Source organism: Oncorhynchus keta, chromosome 14 (genome assembly GCF_023373465.1).
Source record: "Oncorhynchus keta strain PuntledgeMale-10-30-2019 chromosome 14, Oket_V2, whole genome shotgun sequence".
NCBI lineage: Eukaryota > Metazoa > Chordata > Actinopteri > Salmoniformes > Salmonidae > Oncorhynchus > Oncorhynchus keta.
In genome coordinates this window covers 35,620,235-35,641,708 of record NC_068434.1, presented here as the reverse complement: position 1 = coordinate 35,641,708, position 21,474 = coordinate 35,620,235, and the positions used below count along the sequence as shown (strand labels likewise).

Here is a 21,474-nt window from a genome sequence, read left to right as displayed (position 1 = left end):
GTCAAAACGCTTGTCAAAATACTGCCCCCTAGCCCAAAGAAGTTTTAGGAATTTGAAAAGAATTTCAAAGCACAGGGCAATGTTTATTAAACTTACTGAAAACAAAATATGAGTGTTGATATTAGTTGGCAGGCTTCTTCAACATTGTCTGTTGATGTATTTCTAATAACTTTTAAGACTTTTCTGATATCTGTTTGACCAGAAATCAAAGCCTTTGTTTATTTAATTTTTTATGATGGAAAAGGGTTGAAAAATGTATATATACCTTTAATTTCTGAAAAATAGACACCCAATTTGACATGCACCTATGAACCTCAGATGTTGGTGCTCATGGATCATTTTACGTGGAAATGACCTTAGATAATGACCAACCACACGTGCTTTCTGTTACAGGACGAATACACCAAGCCATGGTCACATCGTTGAATGAAGACAATGAGAGCGTCACCGTGGAGTGGATAGAAAATGGAGACACAAAAGGGAAAGAGGTAAAGAAGCCTAGCTAGGGGCTCGCACAGCTGGCATCCACTCAGCTCTTAGGCAATGAGCTCTATGAATAATGCATCTGAAGACATTGTAGAGCTTTGGAGATCAGTCTTCCTGCATGTTCTACAGTTCCGCCAGACAACACTCTCTGCCCTGAATATACATGAGTTCAGAAATCCTTACAGCAGTCATATTTCCTGAGCTTTGCTGTTGAATACAGATGTTTCTTTTCTAACTGCTCTGCTCCTCTGAGCTACACAGATGTGCCTCCCTGCCCTCTATACACTGTAACATGGGCACATTCTTCACTTTCTAGCTCAGCTAACCAAACCATCAGTCCTCCTAACATGCTATTATGAAAAATTGAATTAAACAATGCCTGTAATGCTTTCAGTTGGACTTTTGCTTTCAAAAGCAGCTCAAACAGAGTGGAAGAATGAACTTCGTAGCTGTTGGTTATTTCTGTGCATTACAGAGAAACAATGCATACTCTATTTTGTCCTTTCAGCCAAGTAGTACCGTGGTATGATATGTAAAGTATATTGTGTTAATTCTCCTGCTGAATATTGACATTGAAGAATATGGCTCGAAGGATAATTAAAAAGGGTGAAACCAACTGGTGGTGGACTCCGCAGGAAGTTCCAGTGACATTGGTACAATTTTCTGTTAGAAGGTGTGGTAATGACCATTAGGAGACATTGACAGTCCACACTTTCATTGCCACACCCCACAGACAGACACGCACACACACCAGAAGGGTAAAGAGAACAGACTAGTGGAAATGTTGAGAAATGACTGTATCAGTTATCTACAATTACAGTAACACACTCTTCTCTCCGTCCAGATTGACTTGGAGAGTATATTTGCACTAAACCCAGACGTGGCCCCAGAAGAGGAGACTGCCCCCAGCCCAGAGACCCCGCCTCCACCAACACCGACCTCTGTGAAGGTCAACAAGATCCCCAAGGTGAGCTCAGTTTTTGTTTTTTTGTTTTCTGTTATGGACTGCTAGTATAACCATGAAGTCTGCTTGTGCAGTGAGTGTCCTCAGTGGCAGAAGAACCACTGAACAGAACAATGGATGCTCCAGTAATAAGAAGTATTCTGATTCTCAGTATTTGTCAATTTTTATAACCCTTATTTTGCAGTCATGTGAGTTAGAAGTGTTCAACTCTTCAGGCTTGTGTTCTAGCAAGCTCGGTGAAATCTCTCTCGTAAGCCCTGACTACTGTTTAATCCTCATGTACTTCAATTATTTTTGTCTAAGTGTTTATCTTACCTCCCATCTTTTTTCTTTTGTAGAACCGACGAACAATAGCACCCACTAAGAATGACACTCCGTCCAGGGATAACAGAGGTGTTCTGAGTGACCATTGACAGTTTTTCTTTTATTTGTCTTGGGTGCCATGTTTGATGTGTATAATATAACTCTAACCTCTGACCTCTGTTGTTGTGCTGGGTTCCACAGTGGTGTCGACCAGGGCCAGACCAGCTCAGCCCCAGCAACTAGAGCCTGCTCCCCCTCCCCCTGTCCAGCAGCCAGCCCAGCCCACCCAGGCCCAGACAGCCCAACAGCTAGCTAACGGTAGGAACTACCTACATCTATTTATGGAGGATTTACATTTTGAGTTATTTCACCCTCACCCTCTTCGTTTTCACCTTCTTAAACAAGCACTGGGACTTTTTTTGTTATTTCATGTGTCATGTGTGTATGTTATAGAATTTTACCAAAATACTTGATGTTCCTGAATTTCTAAGTTTTGTTGATCATATGTGTATCGCAGAAGCGTCAATGCATCATCTGACAAGAAAGGAGTTTGGACAGCTTTGTATGTATCAACTCTCCCAACCCCAATGGTTTATGTTGTCGTGGAACCCTTCCGCTTGCCTCTGAAGAACCTGTAGTTTGTGATTATTACTCACCTTAAAGGCTTCCGCTATATTCAAAGCTGTAATAGGAAAGTATAAATGTAATTCAGCCAGCAGACAGGCTTTCTGGATTTACAGCAGAAAACACTGATTATAGCGCTGCTATGGTCCCCTTTTAAATTCCACTGAGTCTCTCTCTCACTCACTCACTCACTCACTCTCACACTCACACTCACACTCACGGGCTCGTGGTAATGGCTGGAGTGGAATGGTATCACATACATGGTTTGTTGCCATTCCATTTGCTTTGTTCCAGCCATTATTATGAGTCGTCCTCCCCTCAGCAGCCTCCACTGATACATACAGTGCCTTCAGAAAGGATTTATTTCACATTTTGTTGTTACAGCCTGAATTAAAAATGTAATTCAATATTTTTTTTCTCACCCATCTAGACACACAGTACTATATAATGGCAAGGAGAAAACAACATGTTTTTAGATATGTTTGCAAATGTATTGAAAATTAAATACAGATATCTAATTTATTCACACCCCTGAAGGCGAGGTCAGTACAGGTGCATCAAAGCTGGGACCGAGAGACTGAAAAACAGCTTCTATCTCAAGGCCATCAGACTGTTAAACAGCCACCACTAACATTGAGTGGCTGCTGCCAACACACTGACTCAACTCCAGCTACTTTAATAATGGGAATTGATGGGAAATGATGTAAAATATCACTAGCCACTTTAAACAATGTTACCTAATATGTTTACATACCCTACATTATTCATCTCATATGCATACGTATATACTGTACTCTATATCATCTACTGCATCCTTATGTAATACATGTATCACTAGCCACTTAAACTATGCTACTTTGTTTACATTCTCATCTCATATGTATATACTGTATATATACTGTACTCAATACCATCTACTGTATCTTGCCTATGTTGCTCTGTACCATCACTCATTCATATATCTTTATGTACATATTCTTTATCCCCTTACACTGTGTATAAGACAGTAGTTTTGGAATTTTTAGTTAGATTACTTGTTGGTTATTACTGCATTATCGGAACTAGAAGCACAAGCATTTCGCTACACTCGCATTAACATCTGCTAACCATGTGTATGTGACAAATAAAATTTGATTTGATTCGAGGCAATACATGTTAGAATCACTATAACTAGGCCACTCAGGAACATTCTATGTCGTTTTGGTAAGCAACTCCAATGTATATTTGGCCGAGTGTTTTAGGTTACTGTCCTGCTGAAGGCTGGATTTGTTTCCAGTGTCTGTTGGCAGGCAGTCTGAACACCAGGTTTTTATCTAGGCTTTTGCCTGTGCTTAGCTCTATTCCCTTTTTATCCTAAAAAACCCTAGTCTTTGCATATGATAAGCATACCCAATAACGAGAGTGGTAATCAGTGATGTGTTGGGTTTGCACCAAACATAATGCGTTGTATTCAGGATATAAAGCTACATTCTTTGACACTTTTTTTTTTTGGTGTATTTTTGTAATATTTTTTTAATTCTTCCTTTTCACTTGATTTTAGTATTGTAGAGTAACTACAATGTTGTTGCTCCATCCTCAGGAGAAAACTATCACGGCCTTTAAACTGTAGTTGTCTTAAAGTCACCATTGGCCTCACCTACCAATAGGTGCACCTTTGCTAGGCATCGGAAACCTCCCTGGCCTTTGGTTGAATCTGTGTTTGAAATTCACTGCTCGACTGAGGGACCTTAAAATGATCTGTATGTGTGGGGTACAACGATGCGGTAGTCCTTCAAAAATCATGTCGAACACTATTATTGCACACAGAATGAGTCCATGCAACTTATGTGACTTGTTAAGCACATTTTTACTCCTGAGCTTATTTAGGCTTGCCATAACAAAGGGGTTGAATACTTAATGACTTAAGACATTTTGGCATTTAATTAATGAATTAATACATTTTTGACATTTTATTTTTCTAAATATATAAACACGGCCATTATGGGGTTTTGTGTGTAGGCCATTGACACGTTTAAATTAAACAATTTAAAATTAATTCTTTAACACAACAAAATGTGGGAAAAGCGAAGGGGTGTGTACTCTCTGAAGGCATTGTATGTACAGTACCAGTCAAAGGTTTGGACACCTACTCATTCAAAGGTTTTTCTTTATTTACTATTTTCTACATTGAGGAATAAAAGTGAAGACATCAAACTACATATGGAATCATGTAGTATCCAAAATAGTGTTAAACAAATCTTAATATATTTGATATTCTTCAAAGCAGCCACAACCTTGACAGCTTTGCACACTCTTGGCATTCTAGTTTTGATGTCTTCACTATTATTCTACAATGTATAAAATATTAAAAAATAAAGACAAACCCTTGAATGAGTAGGTGTGTCCAAACGTTTGACTGGTACTGTACATACAGTGCATTGGGAAAGTATTCAGACCTTGTCCTTTTCCACATTTTGTTACGTTACAGCCGTATTCTAAAATTGATTAAATACATATTTTTCCTCATCAATCTACACACAATACCCCATAATGACAAATCAAAAACAGTTTGTTAAATTTTGGGAAAATGTATTACAAATAATTCAGAGCCTTTGCTATGAGACTCACAATTGAGCTCAGGTACATCCTGTTTCCATTGATCATCCTTGAGATGTTTCTACAACTTTCTACAATTGGATTACACCTGTGGTAAATTCAATTGAATGGACATGATTTGGAAAGGCACACACCTGTCTATATAAGGTCCCCCCCGTTGACTGTGCATGTCAAAGCAAAAACCAAGCCATGAGGTCGAAGGAATTGTCTGTAGGGGCCCTAGACAGGATTGTGCCGAGGCATAGATCTGGGGAAGAGTATGAAAAAAAATGTAAGATCCCCATTTAAAGGTCTCCAAGAACACAGTGGCCTCCCATCATTCTTAAATGGAAGAAATTTAGAACCACCAAAACTCTTCTTAGAGCTGGCCGCCTGGCCAAACTGAGCAATCAGGGGAGAAGGGACTTGGTCAGAGACGTGACCAAGAACCTGATGTTAACTCTGAAGGAGCTCCAGAGTTCCTCTGTAGAGATGGGAGAACCTTACAGAAGGACAACCATCTATGCAGCACTCCACCAAAAAGGCCTTTAGGGTAGAAAATAGCGGTGTACCAACGCTCCCCATCCAACCTGACAGCGCTTGAGAAGATCTGCAGAGAGGAATGGGAGAAACTCTACAAATACAGGTGTGCCAAGCTTACAGCGTCATACCCAAGAAGACTTGAGGCTGTAATCACTGCCAAAGGTGCTTCTACAAAATACTTTATAAAGCGTTTGAATACTTATGTAAATGTGATATTTCAGCTTTTTATTTTTAATACATTTGCAAAAAAAATAAACTGTTGTTACTTTGTCATCATGGGATATCGATACAATCCTTTCTTGGAGCTCTACGGACAATTCCTTCGACCTCATGGCTTGGTTTTTGCTCTGACATGCACTGTCAATGGGTGGGACCTTTTTATATAGACAGGTGTGTGCCTTTCCAAATCATGTCCAATCAATTGAAGTTACCACAGGTGGACTCCAATCAAGTTGTAGAAACATCTCAATGATGATCAATGGAAACAGGATGTACCTGAGCTCAATTTCAAGTCTCATAGCAAAGAGTCTGAATACTTTTGCAAATCGTTCTAAAACCCTCTTTTTGCTTCGTCATTATGGGCTTTTGTGTGTAGATTGATGAGGGAGAAACTATTTCATCCATTTTAGAATAAGGCTGTAACAAAATGTGGGAAAAGTCAAGGGGTCTGAATACCTTCCGAATACACTGCACACGAACACACACAGTAGCCTTTGACACTGCAGTTTTCCCTCAGTAGGTCCGAGCAGAAACAATTGTATTTTGAATTTCCTTCCACTCCCCCTTTGTGTGGTTATCTGCTACCACCAGTGGAATCAGAGACAAAGACAATCTCATGGCGCTCTCTCAATCCCGTTCCCGCCGGCCTGCCTAGCCTGTCTCTGACCTGGCCCTGCTCCCCCAGATTACTGCAGATTATTCATCTTTGCTCTCTGCTTTGAATGACAAGCCTGCAGGCGTTCGGATGGGCTGTATGCTGGAGTAATGGTTGCAGTGGTGCTCAGCCGGATATCTTTGGGTCTGGTGGAATCAGAAGGGATTACTGACCCTCATTTTATACTGCCCTCTTTTCTTAATCCGATGTGGGTGTTCAAGTGATGACTTGGGTTTCTATGTTCTAATAATCATATTGGGTGTTTCTGTGCGTTTCAGAGTCAAACTAATGTGAGGGGGGGATTTATTGAACTTTTGAGGAACCTAGAATGAAAGTCCCCTATGTACTCATGTCTCAGCTTTCCCCAGTCAAGAAGCAGTGATTTGACTGTTGTTCTATCAGTGGTTTGTCAGTCAAGAAGAGCCCTGTACTAGTGTAATAGTATAGTAATGTGAATTGTTAGCAGGGAGCTGCAGGATCTGTCATAAAGCCCTTTAGAGATGCAGACTTTGAGAGCTGGAGGCCATGTGTGTAGAGCTGCTGTCCCCCTGGGTGCTAGCTAGGCCCAGTCCCCCAGCCAGACACCACTCTGTCTGAACAGCCCTAGAGTTAAGGGAAACGCCAGAAGATGGCGAGAGGAAGAGATCCCTTTCAGATAGGCTGAGGGTGTGTATGTTCTGTGAAAGGCAGCATTTGTGACGGCCTTTCCTGTTCCTTCTGCCTGTGTTTTTTGTTCCTCTGTGGCAGCGAGGAGGAAGTCCAACTGTGTGAAGGAAGTGGAGAAACTGCAGGAGAAGAGGGAGAGACGACGGATACAACAACAGGAGCTGAGAGAGAAGAAAGCACAGGTACAGGGGAATCCTCTGACCCCCTCCCTCCATATCTTCTCGAATACCTTTTTTATTTTATAAAATGAGAGAATTGGCTCACTTATTTAACCTCTATAGCCACGTTAGTCGTTGAAAACATTGTCTTTTGTGGTTACTCGAAAAATGAATGAATGCATACATTGAACAGTATCTTAACTCTTTCCGTCTCAGGAGGTGGACACCACCGTCCCGAACTATGAGATCCTGTATATGATCAGAGACTTCCGTGCCAGCCTGGACTACCGGCCGCTGTCCACCGCAGACCTGGTGGGTACAGACGACACTGCTCTCTCTGTCCAAATAGAGGATAACCCACAACGGCCTTATCAATTTGTTTTTATTTTGTCAGATTGAAGAGCACAGAATATGTGTTTGTGTGAGGAAACGTCCACTCAACAAGAAAGGTAAGGAGGACTACCTTCATCAAACAGAGCCTTCAATCATAGATGAGGAACGGATCATGAGTTTCCCTACAATGAGCCTTTGGACGGTCCGAATCTGTCATTTTCAGGTATTTCCTTATGGCCCGCGCTCAGGGAAACTATCTTCTTTGTATCCTTTCGTTAACATGGCCGTGTGTGTTCCAGAGCTGACCATACGGGACCTGGATGTGATCACCATCCCCAGTAAGGATGTGGTGATGGTCCATGAGCCCAAGCAGAAGGTGGACCTGACACGCTACCTGGAGAACCAGACCTTCCGCTTCGACTACGCTTTCGATGACAGCACCACCAATGAAATGGTTTACAGGTCAGACAGAGTGTGTGTGTGTGTGTGTGTGTGTGTGTGTGTGTGTGTGTGTGTGTGTGTGTGTGTGTGTTCAAGTGTGTGTTTTGCTAGACAGTGTGTTTACACACATGCACTGATGCTTGGATGTGTGTGTGTGTGTTTCCCTTACAGGTTTACTGCCAGGCCCCTGGTGGAGACTATCTTTGAGAAGGGCATGGCCACGTGCTTCGCCTATGGACAGACTGGTAGTGGCAAAACACATGTGAGCCAGACACACACACACCAGCCTCCTCATCTCGGCTGCTGATTCGTGCCAGTTATTTCAGCACTCAATTAACAATAACATACATCAGTGACATCCAAGTTCAGTGTGTACAATCGTTGTTGCATTTCCATTTCTTAAAGGCCTAGACATTTTTTAAATTCATCTTCCAACCTACGAGCAGAACTGTGAATATTGAGGTCTTTGTTTTTCAGACTATGGGTGGAGATTTTTCTGGAAAGAACCAGGATTGTTCTAAAGGAATTTACGCATTAGCAGGCAAGTGATTCTTAGTGGACTATTATGAGGTTTGGTGGTGTACTGCTCAGATCATATTAAAATGGTAAAACTCTTTATATTTCCCCTTTGTCCTCATTCAGCTCGGGATGTGTTTGTCATGTTGAAGAAACCCTGTTACAGGAAGTTAGAACTTCAGGTGTACGCAACTTTCTTTGAAATCTACAGTGGAAAGGCAAGTGATTTAATGACTTGTTTATTGAGCATCAACTTGTGTTTGACCCGGACTGTAATGGGAAGGTATGTGTATTGATCCAGTGGGTGGTTATGTCGACAGAGTGACAAACTAGTTTTGTGTTAAGTTGACCATGTGTGGTTGTGTTGTGGTCTTATAGGCGTTTGACCAGACTGTGGCTGTATTGTGGTTGTGTAGTTATTTGATCTGATGGTTGTGTTAAACGTGTGTAGTTACAGGTGTTAGAGGATGGTTGTCATTTGTTCACCTGTGTGTGGTTGTGGTCTGTTGACCTGAAAATGTGGGGTTTTGCTTGTGTTGTGTAGGTCTTTGACCTGTTGAAGCATAAAGCCAAGCTGAGTGTATTAGAAGTCTGTGGTTATGGTGTGGTCCGGTCCTATAGGTGTTTGACCTGCTGAACGGTAAGGCTAAGCTCCGGGTGTTGGAGGATGGGAAGCAGCAGGTGCAGGTGGTGGGGCTGCATGAGAGAGACGTCAAATGCACAGAGGACGTCCTCAAACTCATAGAAGTGGGCAACAGCTGCAGGTATTTGTGCAACATCCCAGAGTTTCCCTAAGTGATGACATAACATTTTAAAGATCAATGTTTATTGTGCATTACATTTAAACTCTGTCTCTGTCCCTCTTTCTCTGTACTTCTCCATTTCTGTCTCTCTCAGAACGTCAGGTCAGACTTCGGCCAACGCCCACTCGTCCCGTAGCCATGCAGTGTTCCAGATCATTCTAAGGAGGAAGGGGAAAATGCACGGCAAGTTCTCCCTGATCGACTTGGCGGGGAATGAGAGGGGTGCCGACACGTCCAGCGCTGACCGCCAGACACGCCTGGAGGGAGCCGAGATCAACAAGAGCCTGCTGGCACTAAAGGTCAGAAGAGAGAGGTCAGCGGGAGCTGCAGAGGAATCTGACAGAGAGCCCAAATTGACCAGTTTATTAGGTACACCCATCTAGTTATGGCTTGGACCCCCCTTTGCCTCCAGAACATCCTGAATTCTTCAGGGCATGGAAATGTTGCTCAATTCGTATCAAGGGACCTAACGTGTGCCAGGAAAACATTCCCCATACCTTTACATGACTCAACGTGAACCGGGATTAGTCGGACCAGGCAATGTTTTTCCACTCCTCAATTGTCCAGTGTTTGTGATCTTGTTTTTAGCTGATAGGAGTGGAACCCGGTTTTGTCGTCTGCTGCAATCGGCTGTCCGTGACACGGAGTGACGAGTTGTGTGTTCAGAGATACCGTTCTGCACACCACTGTTGTAATGTGCTGTTATTTGCCTGTTTGTGACCTGCCTGTTAGATTGCACGATTCTTGCCATTCTCCTTCAACCTCTTATCAACAAGCTATTTTCTCCCATAGGACTGCAGCTTACTGGAAGGTTTTTGTTTGCTGCACCATTCTCGGTAAACCCTAGACGTGTGTGCGTGTGTGTGTGTGTGTGTGTGTGTGTGTGTGTGTGTGTGTGTGTGTGTGAAAAGCCCAGGAGGCCGGCTGTTTTTGAGTTACTGGAACTGGCGCGCCTGGAACTGACGATTGTACCACGTTCAAAGTCGTTTAGGTCACTGGTTTTGCCCATTTCAATCGAACACTAACTGAATACCTCGATGTCTGTCTGCCAGCTTTATATAGCAAGCCATGGCCACTTGAATAACTGTCTGTAGGTGTGAACCATTTTCGTGAATGGGTACCTAATAAACTGTCCACTGAGTGTATGTCGCGCAGCTGAGAATGGAGTGTGGTGATGAATGGGTTCAGTCTGGGTTCAATCTATCGCCCTGATGAGCCCTTCCCTGCTAGTTGGCAACAACAGCAGCATAACCCTGGTTAAAACTTGTAAAAGGAAGTGGGGTTTATTTCTATGTGCGAGGGAGAAATAACTTGTTAGTATTGGTCACCATTTAGATTTGGTCACCATCTCTGTTTTGTTCCATCCCACTTGATTGTAGTTTGAGTAGGATAGCTGCGAAATACACAAGAAATAACTTGTAATATTGGTAGTACCATTGGTAGTACCATCAGCGATTACAGCTCCATCATGTGCTGTCTGACATGTTTTTTTGATTCAGCCGAGCAGAACTAGCAGTCCTAGTTGGAAATAACTTAATGTTATAGAAATGGTCAACTGCATTTTTCCTGTCCCCCTCTCTCAGTATGTGTATATCTGTTAGTCAGCCAGCCAGTCAGGCCTTGCAGTAGACCGACTGTAGCTCATCATGTCTCTCTTTAACCCTACCAGGAGTGCATCAGGGCGCTGGGGCGGAACAAACCTCACACTCCGTTCAGGGCCAGCAAGCTCACCCAGGTCCTCCGAGACTCCTTCATAGGGGAGAACTCCCGCACATGCATGGTGAGTTCATCATTAGTTATTGGATTTGGTAATTAGTGATTTCACTCTCCTCACTGGCATTGGGCTCAGTCATCTCTGATTTTATGAATAACTTCTATTAAAATAAACTATTTTTAAGATTCCCGGGCCTATGACTACACTGACCATGTAGAGGTCAGTATACAGGGTGTATATTCTCCTCACTTTGAAAGTAAACACACTTTATGCAAAAGACAGGCTTCCTTACTAGATCTTTGTACTTCCCTTACCGCCACTGAGTTTCTCCTTACCTCTTGTCCCATCCAGATAGCAACTATCTCTCCTGGTATGACGTCCTGTGAGAACACCCTCAACACGCTACGCTACGCTAACAGGTGGGCACACACGTTACAGCTGGCCGTGGGAATCTGTCTCGTACACCTGTGCTTTCCAGCTGCGATCTGCAGAGAACTCTAGTCTGGGGGGAAAAGGAATATAGGAACCTCTTCTTTGACCACTCTCCCTTTAGGTTTCTATGGTAACTGATCACACCCACAAGGTGTAGTAATGACCTTGAGGTCTTCACTGTGCTCTTCTACGCAGCGTTGTTGTGCTTAGCTATGGGCAGATAATACTTCTGAGCCTCAATAGACAGAATTGGGTATATCTGCCTGCAGCAGTTTGATCAGATGTAGGCTACATATGTGAAAGACTGAAGGAGTGCCGCTGTGGTGATGGTGAATGGAAAATAACTCTTGTCTGTAGCTCTGTGTCCTGACCCTCGTCTCTTCTCTCGTCTTTCCTGCTCCTCCTCCCCTCTTCCTGCTCTGGGCCTGGTGCTGTGCAGAGTAAAGGAGTTTGGGATCAGTCCCTCAGACATCCCCTTCTCACAGGGCGGTGGAAGTCGCTCGGAGCTCTCGGAGCTCTCGGAGCTCTCGCCCACCTATGAGTATGATGACTTTGCTACCTCTCCCAGCAGGTCAAGCACTTTCCCATTGCGTGCGCGCACACACACACTGCACACGTAACTTTTCTTTTGCCCACACATACACTTATCTACATGCATTTCCTGTATGCATATATTAGTTGTAATATACACATTAAACACTTCTTCTTTGTTCCATCGTTCTCACCAGTCTCTGTGGAGGACTTGTTCACACGTCTTCTTTTCCTTCCCCTTTTATTTCATCTCCATGACACGTTCTTTCATCCTTGGCATGCGCTTCTCCTTTCATCTCTTGCTGTGCTGAGGTTGTGCTAACTGTGGAATGCTGCTGTTCTTCTCATACACTCTCATGGACGATAACACACAACGTGTGTGTGTCTGTGTGCATTTGATCAAATCATTTCTTGGTGTTTTCACTTGGTTGAATATAATCTGTTATGATACATGACACCATAAACAGTCAGCCCTATTAGTTAACCCTCTAAGGTCAATGTCCATGCCCCCCGCGGAAGCTTAATCCAAATATCCCCATTTAAAAATCTGTCTGTTTTAAGATAGAGATGTTTTTTGGCCGTGGGTGCGTCTCAATCCACCACATCCACCTATATAAGACTTCCACATCTGTGGTGGAAGGTGACAGAGCTAGAAAGGTGTTTGTCAGACCCTGCGACATCCCGAAAATCGGTCTTCTCACAAAATTGTCCGTAGCTTCTGAATGGTTTGGCCTACGAACTATTACGTTTTTCTCTTCAACCCCCACAAGCATCTTGGGACTCGTCTGAAGTTGTTTTGCTCTAGGATGCCCACAGGCGTCACAAGACTCGTCTGAAGTTGTTTTGCTCTAGGATGCCCACAGGCCTCACAAGACTCGTCTGAAGTTGTTTTGCTCTAGGATGCCCACAGGCCTCACAAGACTCGTCTGAAGTTGTTTTGCTCTAGGATGCCCACAGGCCTCACAAGACTCGTCTGAAGTTGTTTTGCTCTAGGATGCCCACAGGCCTCACAAGACTCGTCTGAAGTTGTTTTGCTCTAGGATGCCCACAGGCCTCTAGGATGCCCAAGACTCACAAGACTCTGAAGTTGTTTTGCTCTAGGATGCCCACAGGCCTCACAAGACTCGTCTGAAGTTGTTTTGCTCTAGGATGCCCACAGGCCTCACAAGACTCGTCTGAAGTTGTTTTGCTCTAGGATGCCCACAGGCCTCACAAGACTCGTCTGAAGTTGTTTTGCTCTAGGATGCCCACAGGCCTCACAAGACTCGTCTGAAGTTGTTTTGCTCTAGGATGCCCACAGGCCTCACAAGACTCGTCTGAAGTTGTTTTGCTCTAGGATGCCCACAGGCCTCACAAGACTCGTCTGAAGTTGTTTTGCTCTAGGATGCCCACAGGCCTCACAAGACTCGTCTGAAGTTGTTTTGCTCTAGGATGCCCACAGGCCTCACAAGACTCGTCTGAAGTTGTTTTGCTCTAGGATGCCCACAGGCCTCACAAGACTCGTCTGAATTTGTTTTGCTCTAGGATGCCCACAGGCCTCACAAGACTCGTCTGAAGTTGTTTTGCTCTAGGATGCCCACAGGCCTCACAAGACTCGTCTGAAGTTGTTTTGCTCTAGGATGCCCACAGGCCTCACAAGACTCGTCTGAAGTTGTTTTGCTCTAGGATGCCCACAGGCCTCACAAGACTCGTCTGAATTTGTTTTGCTCTAGGATGCCCACAGGCCTCACAAGACTCGTCTGAAGTTGTTTTGCTCTAGGATGCCCACAGGCCTCACAAGACTCGTCTGAAGTTGTTTTGCTCTAGGATGCCCCTGAAGTTGTTTTGCCTGCCCACAGGCCTCACAAGACTCGTCTGAAGTTGTTTTGCTCTAGGATGCCCACAGGCCTCACAAGACTCGTCTGAAGTTGTTTTGCTCTAGGATGCCCACAGGCCTCACAAGACTCATCTGAAGTTGTTTTGCTCTAGGATGCCCACAGGCCTCACAAGACTCGTCTGAAGTTGTTTTGCTCTAGGATGCCCACAGGCCTCATAAGACTCGTCTGAAGTTGTTTTGCTCTAGGATGCCCACAGGCCTCACAAGACTCGTCTGAAGTTGTTTTGCTCTAGGATGCCCACAGGCCTCACAAGACTCGTCTGAAGTTGTTTTGCTCCAGGATGCCCACAGGCCTCACAAGACTCGTCTGAAGTTGTTTTGCTCTAGGATGCCCACAGGCCTCACAAGACTCGTCTGAAGTTGTTTTGCTCTAGGATGCCCACAGGCCTCACAAGACTCGTCTGAAGGTCCACCGGTATCAGTTGAAAAAATATGGAAGTACTGTATATATGGAGACTGTTTAGTGAATAAGGGGTTAAATGCATAACAAATTACATGTTTCCAGATCTTATGTCTCTCAGATATAGGATAGACACTTCAAAACAAACTTCCTTTAGTTTTTAGTTTTTTTTTGGGGGGGGGGGGGCGCTTATCTGTTCCATGTAGGGAATCTGTTATTCAATGTGTTTGTATGGGCTAATAGCGGTAAGGCCAAATACAACTTTTCATCAAATAATTGTTTCATATATGTACTTATTTTTTAATATTTAATGGGGTCTTAAAATTCAAAATCATATAGCAAAATTATCCTTGATATTTGGTATTTATTAGGATCCCCATTAGCTGCTGCAAAAGCATTGGCTACTCTTCCTGGGGTCCACATGAAACATGACAGTACAGAAATAGATGCATTTAAAATGTCACACACAGCCTACATATCAGTACATACACACAATATCTAGGTCTAATGCATAGTACAGTGCAAATTACAATACAAGATATATTAAAGGTTCTGTCTCTTCACAGTCCCATTTGTGCAGTAAGGTGTTATTTTATTGATTAAAAAAAATGGGTAGTCATGGCTCTATTTAATAGTGTGTGTTACCCAGCCTCTGTTCTGGACCTTGGGACTGTGAAGAGACCTCTGGTTGCATGTCTTGTGTTGTACCGATGAGTATCTGAACTATGTGCCAACTGCTTGAACAGACTGTTCGGTACATTCAACAGATCAATCCGTTGCACAAAGACCAATAGTGATGCAGTCAATCTCTCCTCTTTGAGCAAGGAGAGACTGAAATGCATATTACTGACACTTTCCCTCAACGTACATCTAAGTGCGATACATGCTGCTTTGTTCTGGACCAACTGCAATTCACCCATGTCCTTCTCTGCCGCACATGTCCACACAGCTGGGCAGTACTCCGGGTGCAATAAAACTAGGGCCTGTAGGACCTGTCTGGTCAATTGAGATGTCAAGAAGGCAGAGGAATGCCCCATCATGGACAGACCTTTTCCCATTTTAGCAACCATTGAGTCTGTTTTGACCATGACAGCTTTCTATCTAGGGTTACACCCAGTTTAGTCTCCTTAACTTGCTCAATAGCCACATTTTTCAATATTAGATCTAAACGAGGTTTAGCGTTGAGCAAGTGATTTGTCCCAAAAAAAGGTTTTTGGGTTTTGAGATATTTAGCACAAGCCTATTACTAGTTAACCATTCTAAAACTGACTGGAGCTCTATGTTAAGTGTCTGTTATTTATTTTACTGTTGCAGCCGACATGTATACGGTTGAGTCATCAGCGTATATACAGTTGAAGTCTGAAGTTTTCATATGCTTAGGTTAGTCAATAAAACTTGTTTTTCAACCACTCCACAAATTTCTTGTTAAACTATTGTGTTGGCAAGTCGGTTACATCCACTTTGTGCATGACACAAGTCATTTTTCCAACAATTGTTTACAGACAGATTATTTCACTTATAATTCACTGTATCACAATTCAAGTGGGTCAGAAGTTTACATACACTAAGTTGACTGCCTTTTAAACAGATTGGAAAATTCCAGAAAATGGTGTCATGGCTTTAGAAGCTTCTGATAGGCTAATTGACATCATTTGAGTCAATTGGAGGTGTACCTGTGGATGTATTTCAAGGCCTACCTTCAAACTCATTGCCTCTTTGCTTGACATCATGGGAAAATCAAAAGAAATCAGCCAAGACTTCAGAAAAAATATTGTAGACCTCCACAAGTCTGGTTCATCCTTGGGAGCAATTTCCAAACGCCTGAAGGTACCACGTTCATCTGTACAAACAATAGTACGCAAGTATAAACATGGGACCACGCAGCTGTCATATCACTCAGGAAGGAGATGCGTTCTGTCTCCTAGAGATTAAAGTACTTTGGTGTGAAACGTGCAAATCAATCCCAGAACAGCAGCAAAGGACCTTGTGAAGATGCTGGAGGAAATGGGTACCAACGTGCTGTACAGAAACCCAGCCTGAAACCCCAAAAATCAAGCAATGCAGGCGTAGAAGCACGGTGGCTAGGAAAAACTCCCTAGAAAGGCCAAAACCTAGGAAGAAACCTAGAGAGGAACCAGGCTATGAGAGGTGGCCAGTCCACTTCTGGCTGTGGCGGGTGGAGATTATAACAGAACATGGCCAAGATGTTCATAAATGACTAGCATGTCCAAATAATAGTAAAACAGTGAACAGGTTAGGGTTCCATAGCCGCAGGCAGAACAGTTGAAACTGGAGCAGCAGCATGGCCAGGTGGACTGGGGACAACGAGTCATCATGCCAGGTAGTCCTGAGGCGTGGTCCTAGGGCTCAGGTCTTCCGAGAGAGAGAAAGAAAGAGAGAATTAGAGAGAGCATACTTAAATTCACACAGGACACCGGATAAGACAGGAGAAATACTCCAGATATAACAAACTGACCCTAGCCCCCCGACACAAACTACTGCAGCATAAATACTGGAGGCTGAGACAGGAGGGGTCAGGAGACAATGTGGCCCCATCCGATGATACCCCCAGACAGGGCCAAACAGGCAGGATATAACCCCACCCACTTTGTCAAAGCAAAGCCCCCACACCACTAGAGGGATATCTTCAACCACCAACTTACCATCCTGAGACAAGGCCGAGTATAGCCCACAAAGATCTCCACCACGGCACAACCCAAGGGGGGGGCGCCAACCCAGACAGGAAGACCACGTCAGTGACTCAACCCATTGAAGTGACGCACCCCTCCTAGGGACGGCATGGAAGAGCACCAGTAAGCCAGTGACTCAGCCCCTGTAATAGGGTTAGAGGCAGAGAATCTCAGTGGAGAGAGGGGAACCGGCCAGGCAGAGACAGCAAGGTTGGTTCGTTGCTCCAGTGCCTTTCCGTTCACCTTCACACTCCTGAGCCAGACTACACTCAATCATAGGACCTACTGAAGAGATGAGTCTTCATTAAAGACTTAAAGGTCGAGACCGAGTCTGCGTCTCTCACATGGGTAGGCAGACCATTCTATAAAAATGGACCTCTATAGGAGAAAGCCCTGCCTCAAGCTGTTTGCGTGGAAATTCTAGGGAGAATTAGGAGGCCTGCGTCTTGTGACCGTAGCGTACGTGTAGGTATGTACGGCAGGACCAAATCGGAAAGATGGGTAGGAGCAAGTCCATGTAATGCTTTGTAGGTTAGCAGTAAAACTTGAAATCAGCCCTTGCCTTAACAGGAAGCCAGTGTAAGGAGGCTAACACTGGAGTAATATGATCCATTTTCTTTGGTTCTAGTCAGGATTCTAGCAGCCATATTTAGCACTACCTGAAGTTTATTTACTGTTTTATCCGGGTAGCCGGAAAGTAGAGCATTGCAGTAGTCTAACCTAGAAGTAACAAAAGCATGGATACATTTTTCTGCATCATTTTTGGACCGAAAATTTCAGATTTTTGCAATGTTATGTAAATGGGGAAAACTGTCCTTGAAACAGTCTTGATATGTAAGTCAAAAGAGATCAGGTTCCAGAGTAACGCAGAGGTCCTTCACGGTTTTATTTGAGATGACGGTACAACCATCAAGATTAATTGTCAGATTCAGCAGAAGATCTCTTTGTTTCTTGGGACCTAGAACAAGCATCTCTGTTTTGTCCGAGTTTAAAAGTAGAACGTTTGCAGCCATCCACTTCCTTATGTCTGAAACACATGCTTCCAGCGAGGGCAATTTTGGAGCTTCACCATGTTTCATTGAAATGTACAGCTGTGTGTCATCTGCATAGCAGTGAAAGTTAACATTATGTTTTCGAATGACATCCCCAAGAGGTAAAATATATATAGTGAAAACAATAGTGGTCCTAAAACGTAACCTTGAGGATCACTGAAATTTACAGTTGATTTGTCAGAGGACAAACCATTCACAGAGACAAACAGATAAGATAAACCAGGCCAGAACTTGTCCGTGTAGACCAATTTGGGTTTCCAGTCTCCAAAAGAATGTGGTGATCAATGGTATCAAAAGCAGCACTAAGGTCTTGGCGCATGAGGACAGATGCAGAGCCTTGGTCTGACGCCATTAAAAGGTCATTTACCACCTTCACAAGTGCAGTCTCAGTGCTATGATGGGGTCTAAAACCAGACTGAAGCATTTTGTATACATTGTTTGTCTTCAGAAAGGCAGTGAGTTGCTGCGCAACAGCTTTTTCAAAATTTGTTGAGAGGAATGGGAGATTCGATATAGGTCGATAGTTTTTTTATATTTTCTGGGTCACGGTTTGGCTTTTTCAAGGGAGGCTTTATTACTGCCACTTTTAGTGAGTTTGCTACACATCCGGTGGATAGAGAGACATTTATTCTGTTCAACATAGGAGGGACAAGCACAGGAAGAAGCTCTTTCATTAGTTTAGTTGGAATAGGGTCCGGTATGCAGCTTGAAGATTTAAAGGCCATGATTATTTTCATCATTGTGTCAAGAGATATAGTACTAAAACACTTGAGTGTCTCCCTTGATCCTAGGTCCTGGCAGAGTTGTGCAGACTCAGGACAACTGAGCTTTGGAGGAATACGCAGATATAAAGAGGAATCTGTCATTTGCTTTCTAATAATGATCATGATCTTTTCCTCAAAGAAGTTCATGAATTTATTACTGCTGAAGTGAAATCCATCCTCTTGGGGAATGCTGCTTTTTAGTTAGCTTTGTGACAGTATCAAAAATACATTTTGGATTCTTTTCCTCAATTCAGTTGGAAAAATAGAATGATCGAGCAGCAGTGAGGGCTCTACGATACTGCACTGTACTGCCTTTTCAAGCTAGTCGGAAGACTTCCAGTTTGGTGTGGTGCCATTTCAGTTCCAATTTTCTGGAAGCTTGCTTCTGAGCTCGGGTATTTTCTGAATACCAGGGAGCTAGTTTCTTATGTCAAAGCCCTAACCTCAATCCTATAGAAAATTTGTGGGCAGAACTGAAAAAGCGTGTTCGAGCAAGGAGGCCTACAAACCTGACTCAGTTACACCAGTTCGGTCAGGAGGAATGGGCCAAAATTCACCCGACTTATTGTGAAAAGCTTGTGGAAGGCCACCTGAAACGTTTGGCCCAAGTTCAATAATTTAAAGTCAATGTTACCAAATCCTAATTGAGTGTGACCCACTGGGAATGTGATGAAAAAAATCTAATCTGGAATAAATCATTGTCTCTACTAGTATTCTGACATTTCGCCTTCTTAAAATAAAGTGGTAGGATTAAATGTCAGGAATTGTGAAAAACTGAGTTTAAATGTATTGGCTAAGGTGTATGTAAACTTCCGACTTCAACTGTAGACACACAGGCTTTATTCAAGGTCAGTTGAAGATAATTTGTAAAAACAAACAATACTAGCCCTAGCCGGCTGCCCTGCGGTACACCATACTCAACTGAATTTGCATGAGAGAAGCTCCCATTAACAAAAACAACTTTCTATTAGATGGGTAACACTCTCAATCCATAATAAGTATGACTTACTTAAAACAATTCCATATAGCTTAGTAGTAAAAATGTTTTTTTTTTTTTTTTTCCTGAAATGTCTTAACTCTCAGATATTGGGCAGACACTTCAGAACAAACTTCCTTTAGACTTTTTGGGGAGACTATCTGTTCAATGTAGTGAATCTGTTATTAAATGCGATTGTATGCACTAATAGCAGGCCAAAAATATTTTCCCATAAATATTTTGTATATATTTTTGATACTTCAAGGAGTCTTAAAATTCAAAATCCAAAAGCAATGTGATCCTTGGTATGACCTTAAAACAATTCCATATAGCTTAGTAGTACCCTCCCCCGGCTTACAGGGCTTAGACTCTTATGGGTTAACACCTAATATTTGACTGATCAGTTTATACTGTGTTAGAGGATAATGCCGTGGCTAAGTACATACATGCCACAGATGCAATGAGACCAGCCGGTTTGTTCCACCTCCCACTGCTACAGTAGTAATCCCAGTCCCCACCCAGTCAGTCAATGGGTCAGACACAGGTCAATAAGGTCATTTTCACTGTACTGGACCTTATCAGCTCAGTCACACCTCATTAAATACAAGCCCAGATTCTAGCAGTGTAAACAGGCCTGGCCTTATGGACTGTCCACAGCACTCATTGTGCTCTACATGCAAGTAGCCTGAGTACTAGTATATTTGTGCTATCATGCCAACTCCTTGTCACTCATTCTCGTGCAAAACATGGCTAACATGCAAGAGCCCCGTTGAAACAGGTTCTATAGCATTATCAGTTAGAGATACTTTAGTGGGGAACAACTGAACAAGCACTCCGAATTTGACTAACCGTAGCTATTCTCATATTGCTTAATTTGGTTTCATCAAGGGAAAAAATAAAAGGCACAGTTTCACTGTGTACTAAAATGGAGTGTCTTTCTGCTGGCTAGAGTTAAAGGCAACCAATAAGACACAGATGGAATCCCGTTGGCTGTGCATGGTGTCATGATGGTGTCTTGGCATCTTTTCAATGGGCCAAAACATTCAGTCAGAAATGTATTGCATAGAACTTGCATGACTTAATATACTTAGAAATGACTGTGACTACCTGCATCATTCTGAATGTTGGGCCCTTAGTGAAGATGCCCATGTTGAGTGTAGTGTACTTAACTGGGCTGAGCAGCAGTTTGTTAGCTGACCGAAGGTGTTGATTGACCCACAGAGTGAAGGAGCTGACGGTGGACACTAATCAGGTGATAGAGGGGGTCCGGCCCAACATCCATGTGGTGGACCAGCTGGATGATGACTGGGACCACCTGGGAAGCTCCCCCCAGAGAGATGACCTCAAACTGCTCTGTGAGCAGAACGTAAGCTACACTCTTAATGCACTCCTATGCTCACACACAGCATTTATCCTCAATGGTTTTCTTACTGTGTGCATGCATTTGCATCCATTTCCCCAATAGAGGTGTTGTGTCTGGTGATGCTGGTTGTGTGTCTTGACTGTTTTCTCTCCCCAGCTGGAGGAGGTGTCCCCCCAGCTCTTAACCTTCCATGAGGCTGTCTCTCAGATGGTGGAGATGGAGGAACAGGTGCTGGAGGACCACAGAGCTGTCTTCCAGGTCAGGCTACATTAATAACTGGCTCCTCTTAGATCCTTTCACATATAGTTAGTGAGGAGGCTCGAACTCTGAGATGAATGAATCTGCAAGCTTGAGGTCCTGTGAAGTGTGGCGCCACTATCCATGAAATGCT

At 43.4% G+C, this 21,474-nt stretch overlaps 1 protein-coding gene across 4 annotated transcripts in view; it reads left to right on the top strand.

Moving 5' to 3' along the window:
• The window catches only part of LOC118393315 (kinesin-like protein KIF2A), a 36,137-nt gene that overhangs the window by 12,456 nt on the left and 2,207 nt on the right, over positions 1-21,474 (top strand). The window contains exons 2-19 of one of the 4 annotated variants that reach the window (XM_052461618.1): positions 394-488; positions 1,331-1,453; positions 1,789-1,843; positions 1,955-2,071; positions 7,116-7,216; positions 7,409-7,504; positions 7,587-7,641; positions 7,825-7,987; positions 8,138-8,228; positions 8,444-8,507; positions 8,609-8,700; positions 9,104-9,246; positions 9,380-9,584; positions 10,955-11,065; positions 11,351-11,418; positions 11,871-11,972; positions 20,942-21,086; positions 21,240-21,341. In XM_052461618.1, coding sequence (XP_052317578.1) covers positions 394-488; positions 1,331-1,453; positions 1,789-1,843; positions 1,955-2,071; positions 7,116-7,216; positions 7,409-7,504; positions 7,587-7,641; positions 7,825-7,987; positions 8,138-8,228; positions 8,444-8,507; positions 8,609-8,700; positions 9,104-9,246; positions 9,380-9,584; positions 10,955-11,065; positions 11,351-11,418; positions 11,871-11,972; positions 20,942-21,086; positions 21,240-21,341 — 1,928 coding nt within the window. Of the gene's footprint in view, positions 1-393; positions 489-1,330; positions 1,454-1,788; positions 1,844-1,954; positions 2,072-2,263; positions 2,316-7,115; positions 7,217-7,408; positions 7,505-7,586; positions 7,642-7,824; positions 7,988-8,137; positions 8,229-8,443; positions 8,508-8,608; positions 8,701-9,103; positions 9,247-9,379; positions 9,585-10,954; positions 11,066-11,350; positions 11,419-11,870; positions 12,003-20,941; positions 21,087-21,239; positions 21,342-21,474 lie in introns of those variants that run through there. The other 3 variants (XM_035785883.2, XM_035785885.2, XM_052461619.1) reach the window with 3 other exon arrangements.